Consider the following 19,028-nt stretch of genomic DNA (forward strand, 5'->3'; position numbering starts at 1 on the left):
CTGAGCAAACCCCAGACCTACGTGAGGCAACCCTGTACTCAATCCCTTCGGTTGCCTGGGGAGCGGCGGACTTTACGTCCCACAGTGATCTACTAGAGACGTATCTGGGTTATGAAATTGATTCGGCTTCAGAGTAGCTTCCCAACTCTGAGCAGGTCTATAATGATAAATGTATTGTTGTTGCAAAGAGATAGTTCAGTCACTTCACTTTACAGAGATGTGATCTGCCCAGTCATTTAGTCTCTCTGAACTTCCTCTTCACTATCTGTAAATAAGGATGCTATTACTTGCTTTACCAACGTAGGAGGGTTGAAAACGCAAAGTAAGCCCTTAGAGCTTTAAAGTAATAAAGTGGAAGTGTTAGTCGCTCAGTCATGTTCGATTCTTTGCGACCCTATGGACTATACAGCCCGCCAGGGTCCTCTGTTCATGGGATTTCCCAGGCAAGAATACTGGAGTGGGTAGCCATTCTCTTCTCCAGGGGGATCTTCCCGACCCAGGGATCAAACGTGGGTCTCCTACATTGCAGAAGGATTCTTTACCATCTGAGCCACCAGGGAAGCCCTTAAAGTAATAAAGTCTTACGTAAATAGCAGAGATGACCATAGTGACAAAGTCCCTAAAAGTAACTGATGCTTGCCATCCTGGAGAGGGAGGAAAATCAGAAGAATTTTCAAGAGCCAAATTCCCCTCTGCGTTTTCCCTCTTCTCTCCCAGAAGGGAAAACTGAGGCCATTAGGAAGAGAAGGTAGAATAAACAAAGACAGCGACCGTGAACAACTTTCCAGTGGCTCCCCAGGCTGGTAAGGTTAAATCCAAAGGACTTGGTGTGTTAAACAGCTTAAGCCTGTGGCCTCTGGTTTGAACTGGTGGGTTCAAACCCCGGCTGTTTTATTACTAGTGTAACCTTGAGCAAGCTCCTTTATTTCCTGTATTTCAATTTCCTGACCTGTAAATAGCCTTGTTGTTATTTAGTCTCAAGGTTGTGTCTGACTCTTCTGCCATGGCGTGGACTATATATAGCCCACCAGGCTCCTCTGTCCATGGGATTTCCCAGGCAAGAATATTATAGCAGGCTGCCATTTCTTTCTTCAGGGGATCTTCCCTACCCAGGAATGGAACCCGAGCTTCCTGCATTGGCTGGCAGATTCTTTACCACTGAGTCATCAGGGAGGCCAGAATAGCCTTGCTAGGATTAAATGGGATAATGGATAAAATACACAGGTATAGACTTTGTTATTATTATATAAAATCTCCATAAACTCAGATCTACTCATTTTTCTGGTCTCATGCCCCGACACTAGAGTCAGGTCGGAGGCAGTTACTCACTGTACTCTGAATAGAAGTTATCACTTCTTTGCTCCTTTCTGCTTGGAGTGACATCACTATCTTGCTGGTAAGATCTTTATCATGCTTCAAGACCCAGTTCAGCTGTCACCACCTCAGGTAAAGCGATCTTGAGTTCTTCTTTGAATTTTTAGCTATAATTAATAGTACATTTATGTGAAAGTCAAAGTCGCTCAGTTATGTCCGACTCTTTGCGACCCCATGAACTATAAAGTCCATGGAATTCTCCAGGCCAGAATACTGGAGTGGGTAGCCTTTCCCTTTTCCAGGGGATCTTCCCAAGCGAGGGATCAAGCCCAGGTCTTCTGCATTGCAGGCAGATTCTTTACCAGCTGAGCCACAAGGGAAGCCCAAGAATACTAGAATGGGTAGCCTATCCCTTCTCCAGCGTAACTTCCAGACCCAGGAATCAAACCAGGGTCTCCTGCATTGCAGGCGGATTCTTTACCAACCGAGCTATCAGGGAAACCCATAGTACACTTATGAATTGTTCCATTTCTTTTTTTATTGAAGCTCCTTGGGGCTAGGCACTCTCCTCCCTGTACTTTGCAGTTTATGTAGAAATACCAGATTGCTTCTTCCAATTCTTGTATTAACCACAAACCCGTGTCTTTGCTGTTCAATCTTACTTCTGGCTAGTTTTTGTCTTTCCTTCAAGATTTATAGCTTAGGCATCATTTCCCGCCAGAGGAAAGCTCTCCAAATTCTCCATTTGGGCTCAGATGCCCTCCTCTGCGTGTTCACATAACCCTTCATACATGTCTGTACCTTAACATTTACTTTTTAGGTTTTATTTTTTGAACTTTTTACTTTGTATTGAGGTATAGCCAATTAATAATGTTGTGATAGTTGCAGATGTACAGCAAAGGGACTGAGTCATACATATAGATGTATCCATTCTCCCCTAAACCCTTCTCCCATCCAGGCTGCCACCCAACATTGGGCAGAGTTCCATGTGCTCTATGATAGGTCCTTGTCAGTTATCCATTTTAAATACAGCAGTGTGTACATGACCATCCCAAATTCCCTAACCATCCCTCCCCTCCAGCAACTGCAAATTTTTTTGATGTAGACAGTTTTTAAAGTCTTTTTGAATTTGCTACAATATTGCTTCTGGTTCATGTTTTGTTTTTTTTTGGCCAGGAGGCATGCGGGATCTTAGCTCCCCAACTAGGGACTGAACCCGTGTCTTCTGCATTGGGAGGTGAGGTCTTAACCACTGGACTGAGGGAGAAATCTACCCTCTCTAGATCTGTACATGGATGTTCTCTCTGCCTTAAATGCCTTTCTCTATACCCAGAAAACTCCAACTCAGTCTTCAAAACCCAGTTCAAGCATTTGTCTCATGTTTTCCCTGATCCCGTGACTCCCACCCAGGCGCAGGCGATCCTCTCCTCCGCAGGGCCACCAGGAAACCTGAACCTGAGTCCCTACATGGGACGTGGCCAGTATTTGTTTATATGGATGTCTCTCCTGGTCCCCTGCGAGCAACCTGAGGACCATGGGCCCCTGGCAGGCAGTACATGCTCTGTGTTTTGTTACAGGTGATGAGTTAGGCCATCCGATAGTGTGATGGGCTGAGGTAGAGTCTAATCCCCTGGCCAGTGTCTGTGGAATGTGACCGCCATGGCAGAATGGGAAGAACTTAATTTATCACAAGAAGAAATTCAGTCAGTCTATACATGTTCAAGTTTTATTACAAAGTATGATGGGCAGAAAATACGGTACTTCTTATACAGGAGGCTGAAACAGAATGAAAGGGTGAAAATTAGGTTTAATATACTTAGGAAGCAAGAAATAAAGTCATAGATATAACACTCCACTTTCAGGTGCCTTTGAAGTAGCCTTCAATGGAGATTTACCAGCGTGGCTTCACAGCACAGTGTTAAAAATTTTTTTACAAGCCCTGTGTATAATCAGTCCTGTGAAAATAATGTTTCTTTAAAAAATGGTTACAGTACAGTTCTGTAAGGGCAGCTTCCTCTCCACCTGACCGTGGGATGCCACAAAACCTATGATACAGAGGAAAAGTTTAAATACATAGCGAGAAATTAAGTTCGGACACACTAGGCTAAAGGGGACAGAAACTGATTGGCTACAGCTTAACACTTCAGAGAACAAGAAACCTCCATTTTCTACAGAGAGATTTGTACAATCATGCTACAAATTTACGCTCGGGGAGGAAGGCTGGAAGGTCACTGACAGGGGTCATCACATACACAGGAACCACATCAAATGATCCATCTTCGACTCCAGCGAGTCCAAGCTTTAGCTCCACAAGTTTCATAACACACTGCATTATCAACCCAAGGTGAGAACATTCTTTTAAAGAGCAGGGATCCCGAGTTCTGATCCCCTGGGTTGTCCTAAAGGCCGGTACGTGGACGTTTTCCAGCTGTTACACAGTCTGCTGACATCCCTCCTCTTGAGTTCATACTCTGATTAGCTTATCTGTTTCTGGTTGGAGACACCAGTCCAAGCCTCTCGGGAAGGCACCTGCATGTTTCCATTCTTAAAAAAAAAATCACATCCACAAAGGAGCCTGAGAGGACCTGGCCCATTCCATGTGGCCATATATTTGACCTTGACCATTAGCAGCAATGACATGGTGGGAAAAGAGGGCGAGGCTCTGCAACACTGAGTAGCTGGCCCAGCCAGTGCAGGGACGACCCTTCTTGGAGAGCCTGGCCCAGGGGTCGCAGTTGACTGCCCGGCTCAGCTCCTCCCAGGGAAAACCCAACTGAAGTGACTAGCATGACCTTCCTTGCTTATCCCGGAGCACAGACAGGAAAGGGCAGAGTCCGCTCTGGGGCTTCTGCTTTAATGGTCTCCCTTCCCCTAAGCCGGGCAGTCAAAGGACCTGGGGACGGCGGAGGGAAGATACTAGGCGGGCCTCCCATAGCTGGCAGACTGTGAAGCTCCTACATATGTCGCAGGCTGGGAATTCAAGGCCCAGGCTGCAGCAGGAAGAGAGATCTACAAGGGCAAAGGGTGGAGAGGTAAAAGGAAGAGAAAGAGGACAGCGGGGTGGGGAGTCGCTATGACCTTGCAACCTCCGCTTCTGCCGTCTACAAACCTACGACCAAGCAGAGCCATGGTCTGGAAGGACTGAGGGGCTCTCAACTCCTGCAGATTTCTGCCACCAAACAGCAACAGGGTTGAAATGCAGCAGGAAGGGGTCCCCCTGTCACCCTGTCCCCAGCATCACAGACACCGCTGAATGGTCCTTGGAAGGCTGACACAGCCCGAGAGCAGTCTCACCCCACGGCCACATGACAGTCTGCCTGCTTCCTCACCTCAGACCTGTACCGCCCTCGAATACGTTCTTCTTCATCATCACTGATTTCCTCCCCTATCCTCAATCTCCTCCTAAAATTTCAGCCATACCAGCCACACCTGTCATCAAAAACTTGGAGTCTCAGTTTTTTTTCTGTTTCTTCTCAAATCTTAACCAGTACTCTGAGAGCCAATCCTGGTTCTGATAAGAGATTCTCCCCTGATCATCAAACATCTTCTCTCTTCAAGTCCTCATCGTGCGCCTAGTTCCTTCCTGGAAAGAAAGGCTTCCGATTCCCCTGGGTGTAAACACTCACGCTTTCAAAGGACTTTTGCCAACTCTCTGATGGGGAGCCTGAAGCCTGACATATTCAGCAGCTGCCTCCCCTCAGGAAGGACAAGAAAAACAAAGGCGGCTGTGGCTCAGGGGTCCAAGACCACGTCAAAGCGCGACAGCCGGGAGAGCCAGAGCCAAGAGGTGCCTGCACAGCCTCCCAGGGCTCCTCTCACGTCCAAGGAGAGAGGCAGCGCCTCCCACCTCTTCTCTCCAGCTGGCATTCTGAGAACCTAAACAAATTAAACCAACACTTGCTTTTGAAACTACAGCAGATCTCTGCTTCCCGGAGCGTGGCTGACTAAGAGGCTTTCTAAATCCTGAGACTACAGAAATCCCCTCCTCAGCCCTGAGGCCATCGGGTTCAGGGCATGAAGGGAAGGAGAGGGAGCCTTCAACATTCTAGCATCCCAGCTACTGCGTGTGTGCGTCTCTCTCCCCCCAGGTGAGCTGCAGAGTCTCACCTGGGCCCAGGTGGGATGTTGGGAGGAAGAGGACCACACCTCAGGGCCTAAGGAGAGTGACAGGGCTGGGAGTCCACAGGGCAAAGGAAAAAAAAGAAAAAAAAAAAAAAAATCAAAAGTTGTTGGTTTCCACGGTAAATAGCAACTTTGTCCAAAATATTCTCATTCCTAGTAACTAACTTTTCTCTCCAGGATGCTTTCAAGTTCCAGGTGACAAATCTCCTCACCACTCAGACCACAAAAGTGCAGATCAGGGAAGGGCTCTTAACTCAGAACTCAGTGGAGTTAAGCCCTGTCCCCCGAATGACCTCTCCCACTAGACTCCATTTCAAGACCCTTTCCACAGGAAGGAACTGACGGCCTCCCAGAGCCAGCGACATTCAACTTAGCCTTGCTACCCTTGAGGGAAGGACCCTGGAACCATCAAACACAATAACAAGCAGAGGAGGGTTCTGACCAAGAACTGGTTCGTGTCACATGTCCAAAAATGATGCAGGGCAAAGCTGGCGGTAAACGCAGGAGGACTGGCCAAGCAGACAGCCAGTTGGAGAGCCCCCAAATCAGAAGCAAGAATAAAGGTGGAAGGGGAAATACCCTGACTGAAAAGGAAAAAAGAGGCTTTTTCTTTGGGACAAGCCCCCATGTATGAAAGCAAAGAGCTATGACTTTGGGGATACCAATCCATCTGCTTCTGAAAAGGGAGACTCAACCAAGAGACTTTAAGGGCCCAGAAACACAAAGCTAGCTGCTTTGTTTCTCAAGGGCAGGCGAGAGCCCCAGTGGACAAGATCTTTGGCGCCAAGGCCTGCTACTCTCCACTCCCAGCTGCTCAACTCAGAGGGTCTCAGAAACCTTCGGGCACTTGGCAGAACGCGGCAAACCAGACTCCCCCCAGACTCTGGGCACATCCCAAACTCTGCCCACCCAAGGACTCGCCTACCACCAGAGTTACACACAAGACCCCTCCCTGGAACTCGTTCATCTAACAGAAATGGACACCCGCTGCCTCCATATCCAATACTGCTCAGAACCAAAACTCAGGGCAGAGCGGCTGATGGGTTCATGGGGCTCTGAACTGGCTGGCCCTGGGTCTCTGAAGCTTCTCTTGCTCTCTGTTTAATCGATGGCCTGGGATCACCCCTGCCTGAATCCATCCTCTGCAAGAGCTGACCATCTCCCACACTCTAGAGATCTTGTTTGGGATGGACACTCAGACTGGGCACCTGCCAAGGAGGGCTTTCTCTCCTCTCTAGTGGGAGAGTGGCCAACGTACCACCAGTCACAGTGAACTAGACAGACAGAGATACTGAAGTTCAGCTGCTACATCATTCCTGTCTATTGTTCAAGACATGAAAGAGAATGGTTGGGGGTTTATATTTGGAGAGAAAAACAGACTCTTAAACTGTGGACCGAAACATACTCTAAGCTCAGCCTTCCTGCCACCGTGCCCCGGGAGTCAGGCACCCCCATTAGCCTGGCTAGCTCAGTATGTCCTGGGGGGCTGGACAGGCGTATGTACTTGAGGGAGTAAGAGCAGGGGTCGCACGTCTATTCTGGAGCTCAGAATGCCCTCGGCAAGAGCCAGGCCAAGGAAAGGCATGAGCCGGCCGACTTCAGAGCACCGAGGAGGTTTGGGACTCCCAGTCAGGTAGGTTCCACCCAGGCAGTGATTCAAGAAGGCAAACTGCTCGGAGGGTCAGGGGCCTGAGGCCAGATCCAGGCAGGGAGGGAAGAGAGGAAGGTGTCAACAGGGAGGGCGATAAAACCAAGGAAGAGGCCAGGGAGTAAAATTCCTTTCGTTAAAAAATTAGCCTGATAGATTAAAAAATATACAAAGTTGAAATTTGTTAAGAGACATGGATAACATGAAGAAAGACAGTTGCAAACTGGTGTTTGTTCCCAGGAAGTGCTCACATGGACAAGGACCCAGACTGCTGTCTTGGGCAGACAGAGACATCTGCGACAGACGAATACAGACATAGCCGCTGCCCACAGAGCTCATTAACATGACGGCTGACAAACAGATATACAGAAATTTTTAATAGCAGAACCAAAGGAGATGAGGAAAGGAGAGAGAAATCGAAACACTCAGCCCTGGGCTGAGGAGGCGCCACGCGGCGCTGAGTCCGGCACAGCGAGCGGTGGGCAGCTGGCCGGGGACTTTGGAGCAGTTTCTGCTAACAGCGGGTGCAAAGCAATGACAGACGTACTGGCCACCGGAAACGCGCGTCTTCTCACTCCGGGGGTGGGGCAGGGGCAGGCGCCACATGAGCCCCGCCGCGGGCACAGCGCCACTGACTCTACACTCTGAGTATCTCCAGGCAGTTGTTGTAGCAGATGGCGATCCAGTCAGGCTGGGTCGACGCCCACTGCACGTTGTTGATCTCCCCCTCGGCTGTGTAGGCCAGGATCGGGTCCTCGATGGCCCGGGGCATCTGCTGGATATCCCAGATGAGGGCCTGATGGTCATCCGCTGGGGACACAGAGAGCCGGCAGGCAAGTCACCACTCAGGCAGTGAGGGTCACGAGCCCTACATCAGGCAGAGGCACACTTTACAGAGCACTCACTCACCCAGACCCCACGGAGGGAGGTTTTAATGATGAGGAAACATTAAGGCAGGTGCCCTGCGCCACAGAGCTCCGCACCAGGGAAGGGCAGAGCCCTCCACCTCTGCGTCTCAGGGCCCGTTCACCACAGCAGAGCGGGGATGGCAGAGGGACTCAGACCGACACCTCATCTCCTCTGAGGTGGACATCAGGGAAGAAAGCTGGGATGGGATCCCACACATGGCATCTTCAGCCACTTAAAGTACCCGAGTCGTTAAAGATCCCTCTCTGATGATTCAGTTATTTAATGGGATTTTCCCCCATGCTATGGACATGCATACATCAGCGAGGGCCACAGTGAAGAAGGCAGGCCACAGCGAGGCTCGGAGGAAGTGGGTGGGCCTGGGCCTCTGGCTGCTCCTCAACATGGACAGGCATGAGCAGGGCCCCCACAGGAAAAGCTTCATGCTTTCAAATTCACGCTGAATTGGCCCCAAACCACCAAACTACATTGCTAAGGTGGAAACAGGAAAGGAAGGAGAGAAGATGCCTTTCATCCTCCTGTTTCATACACCTCTGCCTGTTTCAGTGTTGTTTAATTTTTGATACCAGACATTATTTCTATGATAAAAGAACTCTGACGGCCAGCACATTTTTTAAGGGGTACTCTTGGGGTTTAGCAGACGGTGAAATGGAAACTACACACGACATGCTGCAGATCCAGTCAGGTTCTGCAGGGCCCGTCAAGGCACCCAGAGCTCAGTGCAGGGGCGGGGGGCGGCGGGGCAGAGGTTACAGCCAAGGAGACTGCCCCTTCTCATATTCCTGGATGCACCTCCTGTGCAAGCCAGGATTCTAGGGGCACACAGCGGGCAACACAAGCCTGTAAGTGTATACGATGTAGACAGTATACAGGTTCTCTGGTATCACTGAGGGTGTAAGATCATCTGGGAGTTCAGACTGTTTCAGCTCTGCTAGTGTAGGGAGGTTCTCAGTGGCATCACTCTGTGTAAATCTCTCAAACCTTCCTTGGGATAGAGTGAGGATTACAATGCTAAGGAGACCAGAGGAAAACCTCCCCTCCCCTCCCTTCCCATCACCTGCCTCCAGTAATTACCTGCAGTACAGATGTGGCAGGATGAGTGTGGGGCCCACGCAATGCCATTGACGCATGCTCGGTGGTTGTTTAACCTGGCGACAGGCGTGCAGGGAACTCGGACGTCCAGAATCACTACCTGAAGAAAGAACAAGAAACCCCGGTGGGTGACAGGAAAAAAGAAAAAACAAGATACTACACGAGGGGAAAAAAAAGTGTACATATAACTTGTTCATCTGTAGACTTAAAAGACTCAGAGACAGAGGGGTCCCCAAAGTAACTATGATTGAGGAAAAAGGAAACAAAGGCACAGGTCATTTATAGTCTGTATCATAAGCCACATGGGGCTTCTAGGCTGCAGGGGAGGCGGAGGGGCAGGTAACACGAACGTGGATAGTCCACCACGTGCCATTAGGTGCGTGTACTCAGAACTGTGTGCCTGCTCAGCTGGGCAGATGAGAGCCCTCTCCCCCGAACCCCAAAGCAAACTCCGAAAGGTACTGGCTTCCTCAGAACACAATTCATCACGGCATCATGTGCACCCACAGCTGACTGCTTCTATGAAACAACAGGCTACACAGTGGCCATTTCCCCGTCTACTCACTAAGGCTGGAAGACTCTGCCCAGACGACAGAGGGAAAACTGCCTGTTCGTCTACTCGGCACCAGAAGCATGAATGATATGGTTGACTTTTTAGATACTGATGTTCTCGGCTCAGAGTCCAGCTCTCTACGTACTTCAAGTTCTTGACACACACCCTTATTCTAGATCAGGTTTTCTCAGTTTCGGCACTACCGACATTGGGGTGGGATAACGCTGTGCTGTGTGTTGTGGGGAGTGGTCCTGGGCACCACAGGCCCCTAACTCCCAGACACTAGGAGCACCACCCCTTCCTGCACCCCCACCCCCTCTGAAGCTTGGACAATCCAAAACGTCTCCAAGTGGATCCAAAAATCCTCTGGGGAGAAAACTGCCGTCAGCTGAGAACTGCTTTCCTGGATCCACAAAGCTGGGCTGGAGCGGAGTGGCAGGGCCTAGGTTAGCCTGAAGTGGGGTTCTCACCTCCATTCCATCCATGGCCATGGTGGCCAGATAGTTGGGGTCCTGCTTGTTCCAGCAGAGGCGCAGCAGTGGGTGATGCTGTGGGTCTTCGTAAATGATGGTGCTGTGTTCTAGGTGACGGAGGTCAAACATCCGCACCGAGCCATCGGCACCCACGGAGGCGAACATGTCCCTGCCGCCCCCCGCCCGGCTAAATGCAATGTCATAGACCTGTTGGTGAGTAAGAAGCAACAGTCAGATTCAGGTCAGTTACCTCCTTTTCATGTCACAGGGAAACCTACTGTCCCCTGGTTCATCTAAACCCCTACTCAGGACTTGGAAGGAGGTAAATAAAGCCACACTGCACCTGTGAGGACTGGAAACCGAGAGTGCTGACACCAATGATTACCCACAGAGTGACGACCATCCTACGGTGGAAGCCCGTAGGCTTCCTCTCACTTGCTGCCTTCCAAGTATTCTTCCTCCACCTCCCGTGATAACACAGCACATACCCTGCTGACCAACAGAGCACAAATAACTCAGCAAGTATTCTACCTGGTCGGCCTGGACAGGCTCAATGAAGCCAGAACCAGTGGCTATCTCCCGCCACCCTGTTAGGAGACTGAGACATTTATTTCCTGGCCCTCATGGCTTTCATGTACGTACAATCAGAGCAGATCCATGACCACATCAAGGCTGAGGTCATCGATTGGAGAGGTGGAAGTGGCCCTCCTCTGACCACAGTTCTGCTGTGAAACCTGGACCTGAGACCCATGTGCAAGAAAGAGGTAAGAGCCACTCTGAATCACGGGAGGCTCGGGTATTCCTTTATTTACAAAGAGAGTTAATATTGCTCTCCTAGGAAATGCTGTTTCTTCTCCTAGTTGGTTTGTGTTTGTAAGTGTATCAACTTAGGTTTTGAATTATTGTCTTCTGCATTTATTACCTGCTGCAAACTTTGTATTGCACTAACGTCTCTGAGAAAACAGACAGAGAGCAACAGAGGGTTTCAGAGAAAGAAAGGGACAAAGAGAGACCGACAAAGCCAGAGCCAGACAAGCGGAGAGAGAGAAAAAGAAAAACAAAATGCTGAACAAAGAAAAACAAAAATGCCAAACAAAACCCATCTCCTGGGGCCAAGGACTGTAAGAGCTGACTTCTGGGGAGACATGAGTGGAACCTGTCCCTCACACTGTGACTCCAGCCTTCCTGAGGTTCTACCTTCTGGGGGACACCGACAAACAAGCATCTGTTTCTAATCAACATCATAAATTGCCCTTCCTCTGGCTGACAATGAAGAAATTGCACTTCTCTCTCTATGGTGGGAACAAGGAATGGTTCAACAGGAAGGTAGGCTGCCATTCCAAGACCCGACAGACCCAGGCACTGGCCAGCACTGGCCAGCTGCACCAGGGCTGGGGCACGTTTATCCACACATGCACCCACAGCTGGCGCTCTGACTCCCAGGGACAGGGACGCCACGGCAGCATCACTGAGCAGTAAGGTGCCCACAGGCAGCACAGCCAAGCATGTAAAGCCACTCTGACTGCTCCTTCCTCCCGGTTCCACCCACATATTCCATCAGAAGCCAAGAGAGGGTGACAACTCCCAGACACACGCTACCCTCCTCTGCACCAACCCGCCAGCAGCAACGAGAACCTCCGAGCAAGTCTTTACTTCAACAGAGATCCGCACAGAGAAAAACCAAAGGTGCTGTGAGGTGTCATGTTTCTCTCTGGACAACCACCCTGAGGTTCATTTCTTTGAGGCCAGGGTGTTGGTTCAGGGCCTGCTGGCTGTTAAACTCGCTGTTCCTCTTGCCCAGACGACCTCACTGGGGCCAGTGTGGCTCCTCAGCTTTACCATCATCTGTGTGAGCCATCTCCTCATTAAATCCCCTCAGGTTAAACATGCGGAGTAGCTCTAGTTTTCCAGGTTGGACCCTGACAGAGAACGACAGGCTAAGTGTCACAGAACCAAAATGTAGCAACTTGCTCCACTGGGTGCCAGGACGCGCTTACTGGTGTTTCCGGCAGGTCACGCTCTTCCTCTGCCCCTTGTTTCATGGTGACCGAGTCAAGCAGACTTTAACAGATCTCGGCGCTGGGAGCACAGAAAGCTGAAGAACGACCTCTCACTAAGAATGATAGCCTGGTCACCAACTTCTGTGGACAACCTCACAGCTCTCATCTAATGTCTAGGCATCCTTTTAATCTGTACAGACATTAACACTCCTCGCTGCGCAGGAGTTGGAGAGAAAAGGAAACACTACCCACAGGAGACATCCTGTGATTTCCCTGGTGGGATGACCAGCACGTGGTGGCTCTGGGAGTTAAAAGATTTATGACCATTTTACAAAATCACTCAGAAGAAGGCTCTGTAAATACAATTAGAGCTCGCTCCCTTTAGCTCTTCAAATACACATAGGAGAAACATCACCATCAAAGTTAACCATATTCAATTCCAAATAGTATTACACATGTAAGTATTAAGTGAACATACTAGAAATTCATAAAACAAGTTTACAGAAGAGTTAATCAATTAGTTTTGTCTGCCAGGAAATCTCCCCTCTTTTTGCCTTCCTGCTCCCAAAAAAGTAAATATATTTCAAGGTAAGTGTTACTCTAAAATTATAAGATTATTTTTTTAATCACATCAGGTCCAAGTTTGCCTCTAAGAGAGTCTGTTATTAAAAACCAGCAATTTCTGGCACAAAAAGAAAAACAACAGACTACAGAATAAGTTGTTTATATGAGTCAACAAAAATGCACTCATGTCATACTGTTTTCCACTGTTTTGACATATTACTGTTTTCAATTTAGATGAGAAGACATCAGCATTATATCTTCCACGTCATTTGCAAAAAAGGAAGACAACGGCCTGACCTCACACTAAGGCAGAGAAAGCACCTGCAGAGCAGCATCAGTACCTCTTTGTCATGGGCGATGAGCTGGGTCTTCACGTGGCCAGACACGAGATTCACTCGCCCCAACACCTGCCCGGTCTCCAGCCCCCAGATGGTACACGTTGTGTCGATGCTAGAGGTACCTGCAAACCACCAGTGTGGGTCAGCGGCTGCCGGGGTTGAGGTCCCGTGCCAGCCCCTCTCCTTGTGCCCGTTCATCTGTTGAGCTGCAGACAGACAGCACTTCCTGAGTACAGGGAGGGTACCAGGAGAACGCAAGCATCATGGACTCAATCCTCACCCCAGGGCCTCAGCCTCTGCCTGGAGAGATGAGACTTGCACATGTGGGAAGCTCGACTCCACGGGAGGAATTAATAACCACATTCCTTATTTAGCCTCTTTCCCATTCACCCCCGTTAGGAGGCTGCACGTACCTCAAGGCCCGGTGTGACAGCTGAGAACACGTATCTCTGCTTCCTCACACCGGGATACCCCCCACCCCGGCTCCTTACCTAAAAGATAAGGATCCACCTCATTCCAGTCAAAGGAAGTCAGAGGAGCACAGAAATCCGAGTTCTTGTTATTGTTCAGCAAACATTCCAACCTGGTCTCTGTTTCGCCAACCTGAAGGAAGAATAATTTTTACAAACTCAGGAGTCTTAGCTTCACAAAAAATCTTCCAAGCCTCTTTCAGATGATACCTTAGTAAATGTTAAGACGTGTGGAGACAGTTTTATCATGAAGAATACTACAGCCCAGAGGAATGACTTGAATGGTACTTCTTTCCAAGCTTTCTCCTCTGCCCAGCTGTTTTCCAAATTTTCACCCCCAAATCCTTCTAAGACAAGAGGTCTTCTCATCCTGCCCAAATCAGTATCTGTACCCGCCTGGCCGGGTGCTACACCTCCAGCTACAGGAGAGGCTGCGGTGACGGCTCAGCTGAGGAGAGGCGAGGCCCACCGTCCACTCCCACGCTGCAACAGAACCAGTGGCCCAGGATTTCGTTCAATGTACTCAAAAATATCCCGGCTGCGAGCAGAATAAGAGGCCGCTGGTGTCCCCACCCCCACAGAAGGCTCTCGTCCTTATAGCACATTCACCTAGCCCCGAGTTTCCAGGGCAGACTGCAGCCGGACTTCAAGGAAATCTGGGCCAGACTGACCAGGACATCTGCTGAGCCCAACAAGCTCAGTCCACACTGCTACCACTTGCTTCTCCTGGCTGCAGTGACCCGGCCTCCAGCCCCGACCTGCTCTCTGTGAGTCCACAGCTGCCACCCGAGGCCAGTCGAGTGCCTGCTCACCCTCCACACGCGGAGATAGTCGCCGCTCGTCGCCAGCAGGTCTGGATACACGCCTTTCGTGTCAGGGATCCACATGAGCTTGGTGGTGGGGTACGGGTGGTCGAAGGTGTTCCGGCAGATAAACTCTGAACTCTCTTCATCTAAACCCACAAGCTGAACCTGTAACACCACAAAACGGAGCCACGTAAACTTTGGTTTCTCAGTTACCAAGTACTCCAGAGCCCATCAGCAGCCCTAACATCGTACCACCCTTCACTGCAGTCAAGAACCACTGGGTGGGTGGGCATCTAGTCCAGCCAACCCGCTGCTCAGACGAGGAAATCCAGCCTCGGAGGGACCAAGTCACACTGAAGACTGCAGAGCTAGTAAGCGGCAGAGATCAAATTTGAAGACAGGCTTCCTGAATCCAAGTCTCTGCACTCTTGATTCAATCACAGAGCTGCCATTATCTACCCAGCTGCTTACATTTTTCCCTGCAACCCAAGGCCCTTGAGGACGTGCAGCCATGGTTTTAGAGACTCCATGACTAGAAGTGCTGTGGGCATTTAGTGCCATCCAACAAAGTAACATCTCACCTAAAATAAGGCAATCGTGGGACTTCCCTGGTCATTGTCCAGTGGTTAAGAATCCACCTGGCAATGCAGGGATGCAGGTTTGATTCCTGGTCCGGGAACAAGATCCCACATGACGTACCATAACTACCGCAACCAAGACCCAGCACGGACAAAAAGTATTTTTAAAAGGGCAATCGTACACGAACTGCCTCCTCCTCTAACCACCCCTGCCTTTGCCCCGATTGCCTAGTAACATGTTTACACAGAACAGTGTGCCAAATGAGCATCTGAGAATTCAAACCATTGTAATGGGCAAAAAAGTGGGTGCTGTTGATGAGAAAGTCCCACCTGGTTCTGACCTTTTCTTTGAGTCAGTTTTGGACCAATATTAACTTCCAAACTTTGCTGTCAGACTTGATCTGGCCCAGCTGGAAATGCCACTTGCTATCCATTTGTTCATGAACTTCCACCCGGTGGAAGATGGAACGGATTGGTAGGGAGGATAAACAGAGGATAAGCACTAACCATACAGAAGAAAACAGAATTCCTTCCACTCTTGTCTTTCTGACTTTTGTCTCAAGATACCAGTATCTTCCTATCTTTTTTTTTAAAAACGATATTATTTAGGTTCAATTGCATACAATAAAATTTACTCACTTTAAGTGTACACTTCCATGAGTTAGAATGTATACATTTGCAAATGTATAGAGCTGTATAACCTCCCACAACAATTAAGATATAAAATATTTTGGGAATTTCCTGGCAGTTTAGTGGTTGGCACTCTGAGCTTTCACTGCTGGGGGCCTGGGTTCAATCCTTGACTAGAAAACTAGGATCTCACAAGCCACGCAGCAGGGCCAAAAAAAAAAAAAACCCACAGAAAAACACAGACTATTTCCATCATCCCCAAAGGTTTTCCTGGGGTCCTCTGCAGTCAGTCCACACCCACTGAGCCACACTGGCTATGGTTCTGCCTATTCTGTAACATCACATAGATGGATTCGTGGTGCTGAGTCTTTTGGGACCGGCTACCTTCTGCAGGATGCTCTTGAGATTCAGCCATGTTTTTATCACTGAAATACTGCAATATATGGATTTTGTTTATCCACATTTATCCATTTACCAGATGATGAACTCTCGGGTTATTTCCAGGTTAAGGCCATTAGAAATACTGCTGCTTTGAACATTTATGTGTAAAAAAAAAAATTTTTTTAATGCTTTTTTTTTTTGGCCCCACCATGTGGCATGTGGGATTTCTGTTCCCCAACCAGGGATTGAACCTGTGCGCCCTGAATTGAGGCACAGAGTCTTAACCCCTGGACTGCCAGTGATGGCCCTGTTTTTGTTTTATTGACAAGCCTTCCTTTTTCTTGGTTAAACAACTAAGAGTGAAATTCTGGGGTCATATTGTAAGCATATGTTTAACTCTATGTTGAAAAAATAATAAACAGCCAGTGTCTAAAGTGGCAGTATCATTTTGCATTCTCAGTAACAGTGTATGAGTTTCACATATATTTGTCAGCACTTGGTATTGCCAGCTTTTTAAAAGTCATTCTAATATGCATGAAGTAGTATTTTAATTTACATTGCTCTAATAACTAGCCGAGAGGAGCTACCCCGGGCTGGAGGTCAGGGGCAGTGGCCAGGAGGAGCTACCCCGCGTCCAAGGTAAGGAGCAGCGGCTGCTCTCTGCTGGAGCAGCTGTGAAGAGAGACCCCACGTCCAAGGTAAGTGAAACCCTGTCCAAGGTAGGTGAAACCCAAGTAAGATGGTAGGCACTGAGAGGGGATCAGAGGGCAGACAGACTGAAACTACAATCACAGACAACTAGCCAATCCGATCACATGGACCACAGCCTTGTCTAACTCAATGAAACTAAGCCATGCCGTATGGGGCCACCCAAGATGGACGGGTCATGGTGGAGAGGTTTGACAGAATGTGGTCCACTGGAGATGGGAACGGCAAACCACTTCAGTATTCTTGCCTTGAGAACCCCATGAACAGTATGAAAAGGCAAAAGGATAGGACACTGAAAGACGAACTCCTCAGGTCATTCTGTACCAAGGACGTGCTGCTGCTGCTGCTAAGTCGCTTCAGTCATGTCCGACTCTGTGCGACCCCATAGACGGCAGCCCATCAAGGCTTCCCCGTCCCTGGGATTCTCCAGGCAAGAATACTGGAGTGGGTTGCCATTTCCTTTTCCAGTGCGTGAAAGTGAAGTCGCTCAGTCATGTCCAACTCTTAGTGACCCCATGGACTGCAGCCTACCAGGCTCCTCCATCCATGGATTTTCCAGGCATGAGTACTGGAATGGGGTGCCATTGCCTTCTCCGGGACCAAGGGCATACAGGTGCCCAATATGCTACTGGAGATCAGTGGAGAAATAACTCCAGAAAGAATGAAGGGATGGAGCCAAAGCAAAAACAACACTCAGTTGTGAATGGGACTGGTGATGGAAGCAGGGACTGATGCTGTAAAGAGCAATATGGCATAGGAACCTGGAATGCTAGGTCCATGAATCAAGGCAAATTGGAAGTGGTCAAACAGGAGATGACAAGAGTGAACGTCGACATTCTAGGAATCAGTGAACTAAGATGGACTAGAATGGGTGAATTTAACTCAGATGACCATTATATCTACTACTGTGGGCAGGAATCCCTTAGAAGAAACGGAATAGCCATCATAGTCAACAAAAGAGTCCGAAATGCAGTACTTGGATGCAATCTGAAAAACGACAGAATGATCTCTGTTCATTTCCAAGGCAAACCATTCAAATATCACGGTAATCCAAGTCTGTGCCCCGACCAGTAACGCTGAAGAAGCTGAAGTTGAACGGTTCTATGAAGACCTACAAGACCTTCTAGAACTAACACCCAAAAAAGATGTCCTTTTCATTACAGGGGACTGGAATGCAAAAGTAGGAAGTAAAGAAACACCTGGAGTAACGCAAATTTGGCCTTGGAGTACAGAATGAAGCAGGGCAAAGGCTAATAGAGTTCTGCCAAGAGAACACACTGGTCATAGCAAACACCCTCTTCCAACAACACAAGAGAAGACTCTACAGATGGACATCACCAGATGGTCGACACCGAAATCAGACTGATTATATTCTTTGCAGCCAAAGATGGAGAAGCTCTATACAGTCAGCAAAAACAAGACTGGGAGCTGACTGTGGCTCAGATCATGAACTCCTTATTGCCAAATTCAGACTGAAATTGAAGAAAGTGGAGAAAACCACTAGACCATTCAGGTATGACCTAAATCAAATCCCTTATGATTATTCAGTGGAAGTGAGAAATAGATTTAAGGGACTAGATCTGATAGACTGATGAAATATGGATGGAGGTTCGTGACATTGTACAGGAGACAGGAATCAAGACCATCCCCAAGAAAAAGAAATGCAAAAAAGCAAAATGTCTGTCTGAGGAGGCTTACAAATAGCTGTGAAAAGAAGGGAAGTGAAAAGCAAAGGAGAAAAGTAAAGATATACCCATTTGAATGCAGAGTTCCAAAGAATAGCAAGGAGAACCAGTCAGAATGGCTGCGATCCAAAAGTCTACAAGTAATAAATGCTGGAGAGGGTGTGGAGAAAAGGGAACCCTCTAACACTGTTGGTGGGAATGCAAACTAGTACAGCCACTATGGAGAACAGTGTGGAGATTCTTTAAAAAACTGGAAATAGAACTGCCTTATGATCCAGCAATCCCACTGCTGGGCATACACACTGAGGAAACCAGAAGGGAAAGAGACACGTGTACCCCAATGTTCATCGCAGCACTGTTTATAATAGCCAGGACATGGAAGCAACCTAGATGTCCATCAGCAGATGAATGGATAAGAAAACTATGGTACATATACACAATGGAGTATTACTCAGCCATTAAAAAGAATACATTTGAATCAGTTCTAATGAGGTGGATGAAACTGGAGCCTATTATACAGAGTGAAGTAAGCCAGAAAGAAAAACACCAATACAGTATACTAACGCATATATATGGAATTTAGAAAGATGGTAACAATAACCCTGTGTACGAGACAGCAAAAGAGACACTGATGTATAGAACAGTCTTATGGACTCTCTGGGAGAGGGAGAGGGTGGGAAGATTTGGGAGAATGGCATTGAAACATGTAAAATATCATGTATGAAACGAGCTGCCAGTC

General features: G+C 48.5%; 1 protein-coding gene across 1 annotated transcript in view; it reads right to left on the minus strand.

The window, feature by feature from the left end:
• Positions 1-3,026: 3,026 nt before the first annotated feature.
• DCAF7 (DDB1 and CUL4 associated factor 7) overlaps positions 3,027-19,028 on the minus strand; it is a 29,811-nt gene continuing 13,809 nt past the window's right edge. Inside the window, exons 2-7 of the mRNA XM_055575572.1 lie at positions 14,314-14,472; positions 13,523-13,634; positions 13,035-13,153; positions 10,127-10,336; positions 9,086-9,203; positions 3,027-7,894 (exon numbers count right to left, since the gene is read on the minus strand). Coding sequence (XP_055431547.1) covers positions 7,722-7,894; positions 9,086-9,203; positions 10,127-10,336; positions 13,035-13,153; positions 13,523-13,634; positions 14,314-14,472 — 891 coding nt within the window. The 3' untranslated portion in view covers positions 3,027-7,721. The remainder of the gene's footprint in view (positions 7,895-9,085; positions 9,204-10,126; positions 10,337-13,034; positions 13,154-13,522; positions 13,635-14,313; positions 14,473-19,028) is intronic.

This window comes from Bubalus kerabau, chromosome 4, assembly GCF_029407905.1.
Source record: "Bubalus kerabau isolate K-KA32 ecotype Philippines breed swamp buffalo chromosome 4, PCC_UOA_SB_1v2, whole genome shotgun sequence".
Taxonomy (NCBI): Eukaryota; Metazoa; Chordata; class Mammalia; order Artiodactyla; family Bovidae; genus Bubalus; species Bubalus kerabau.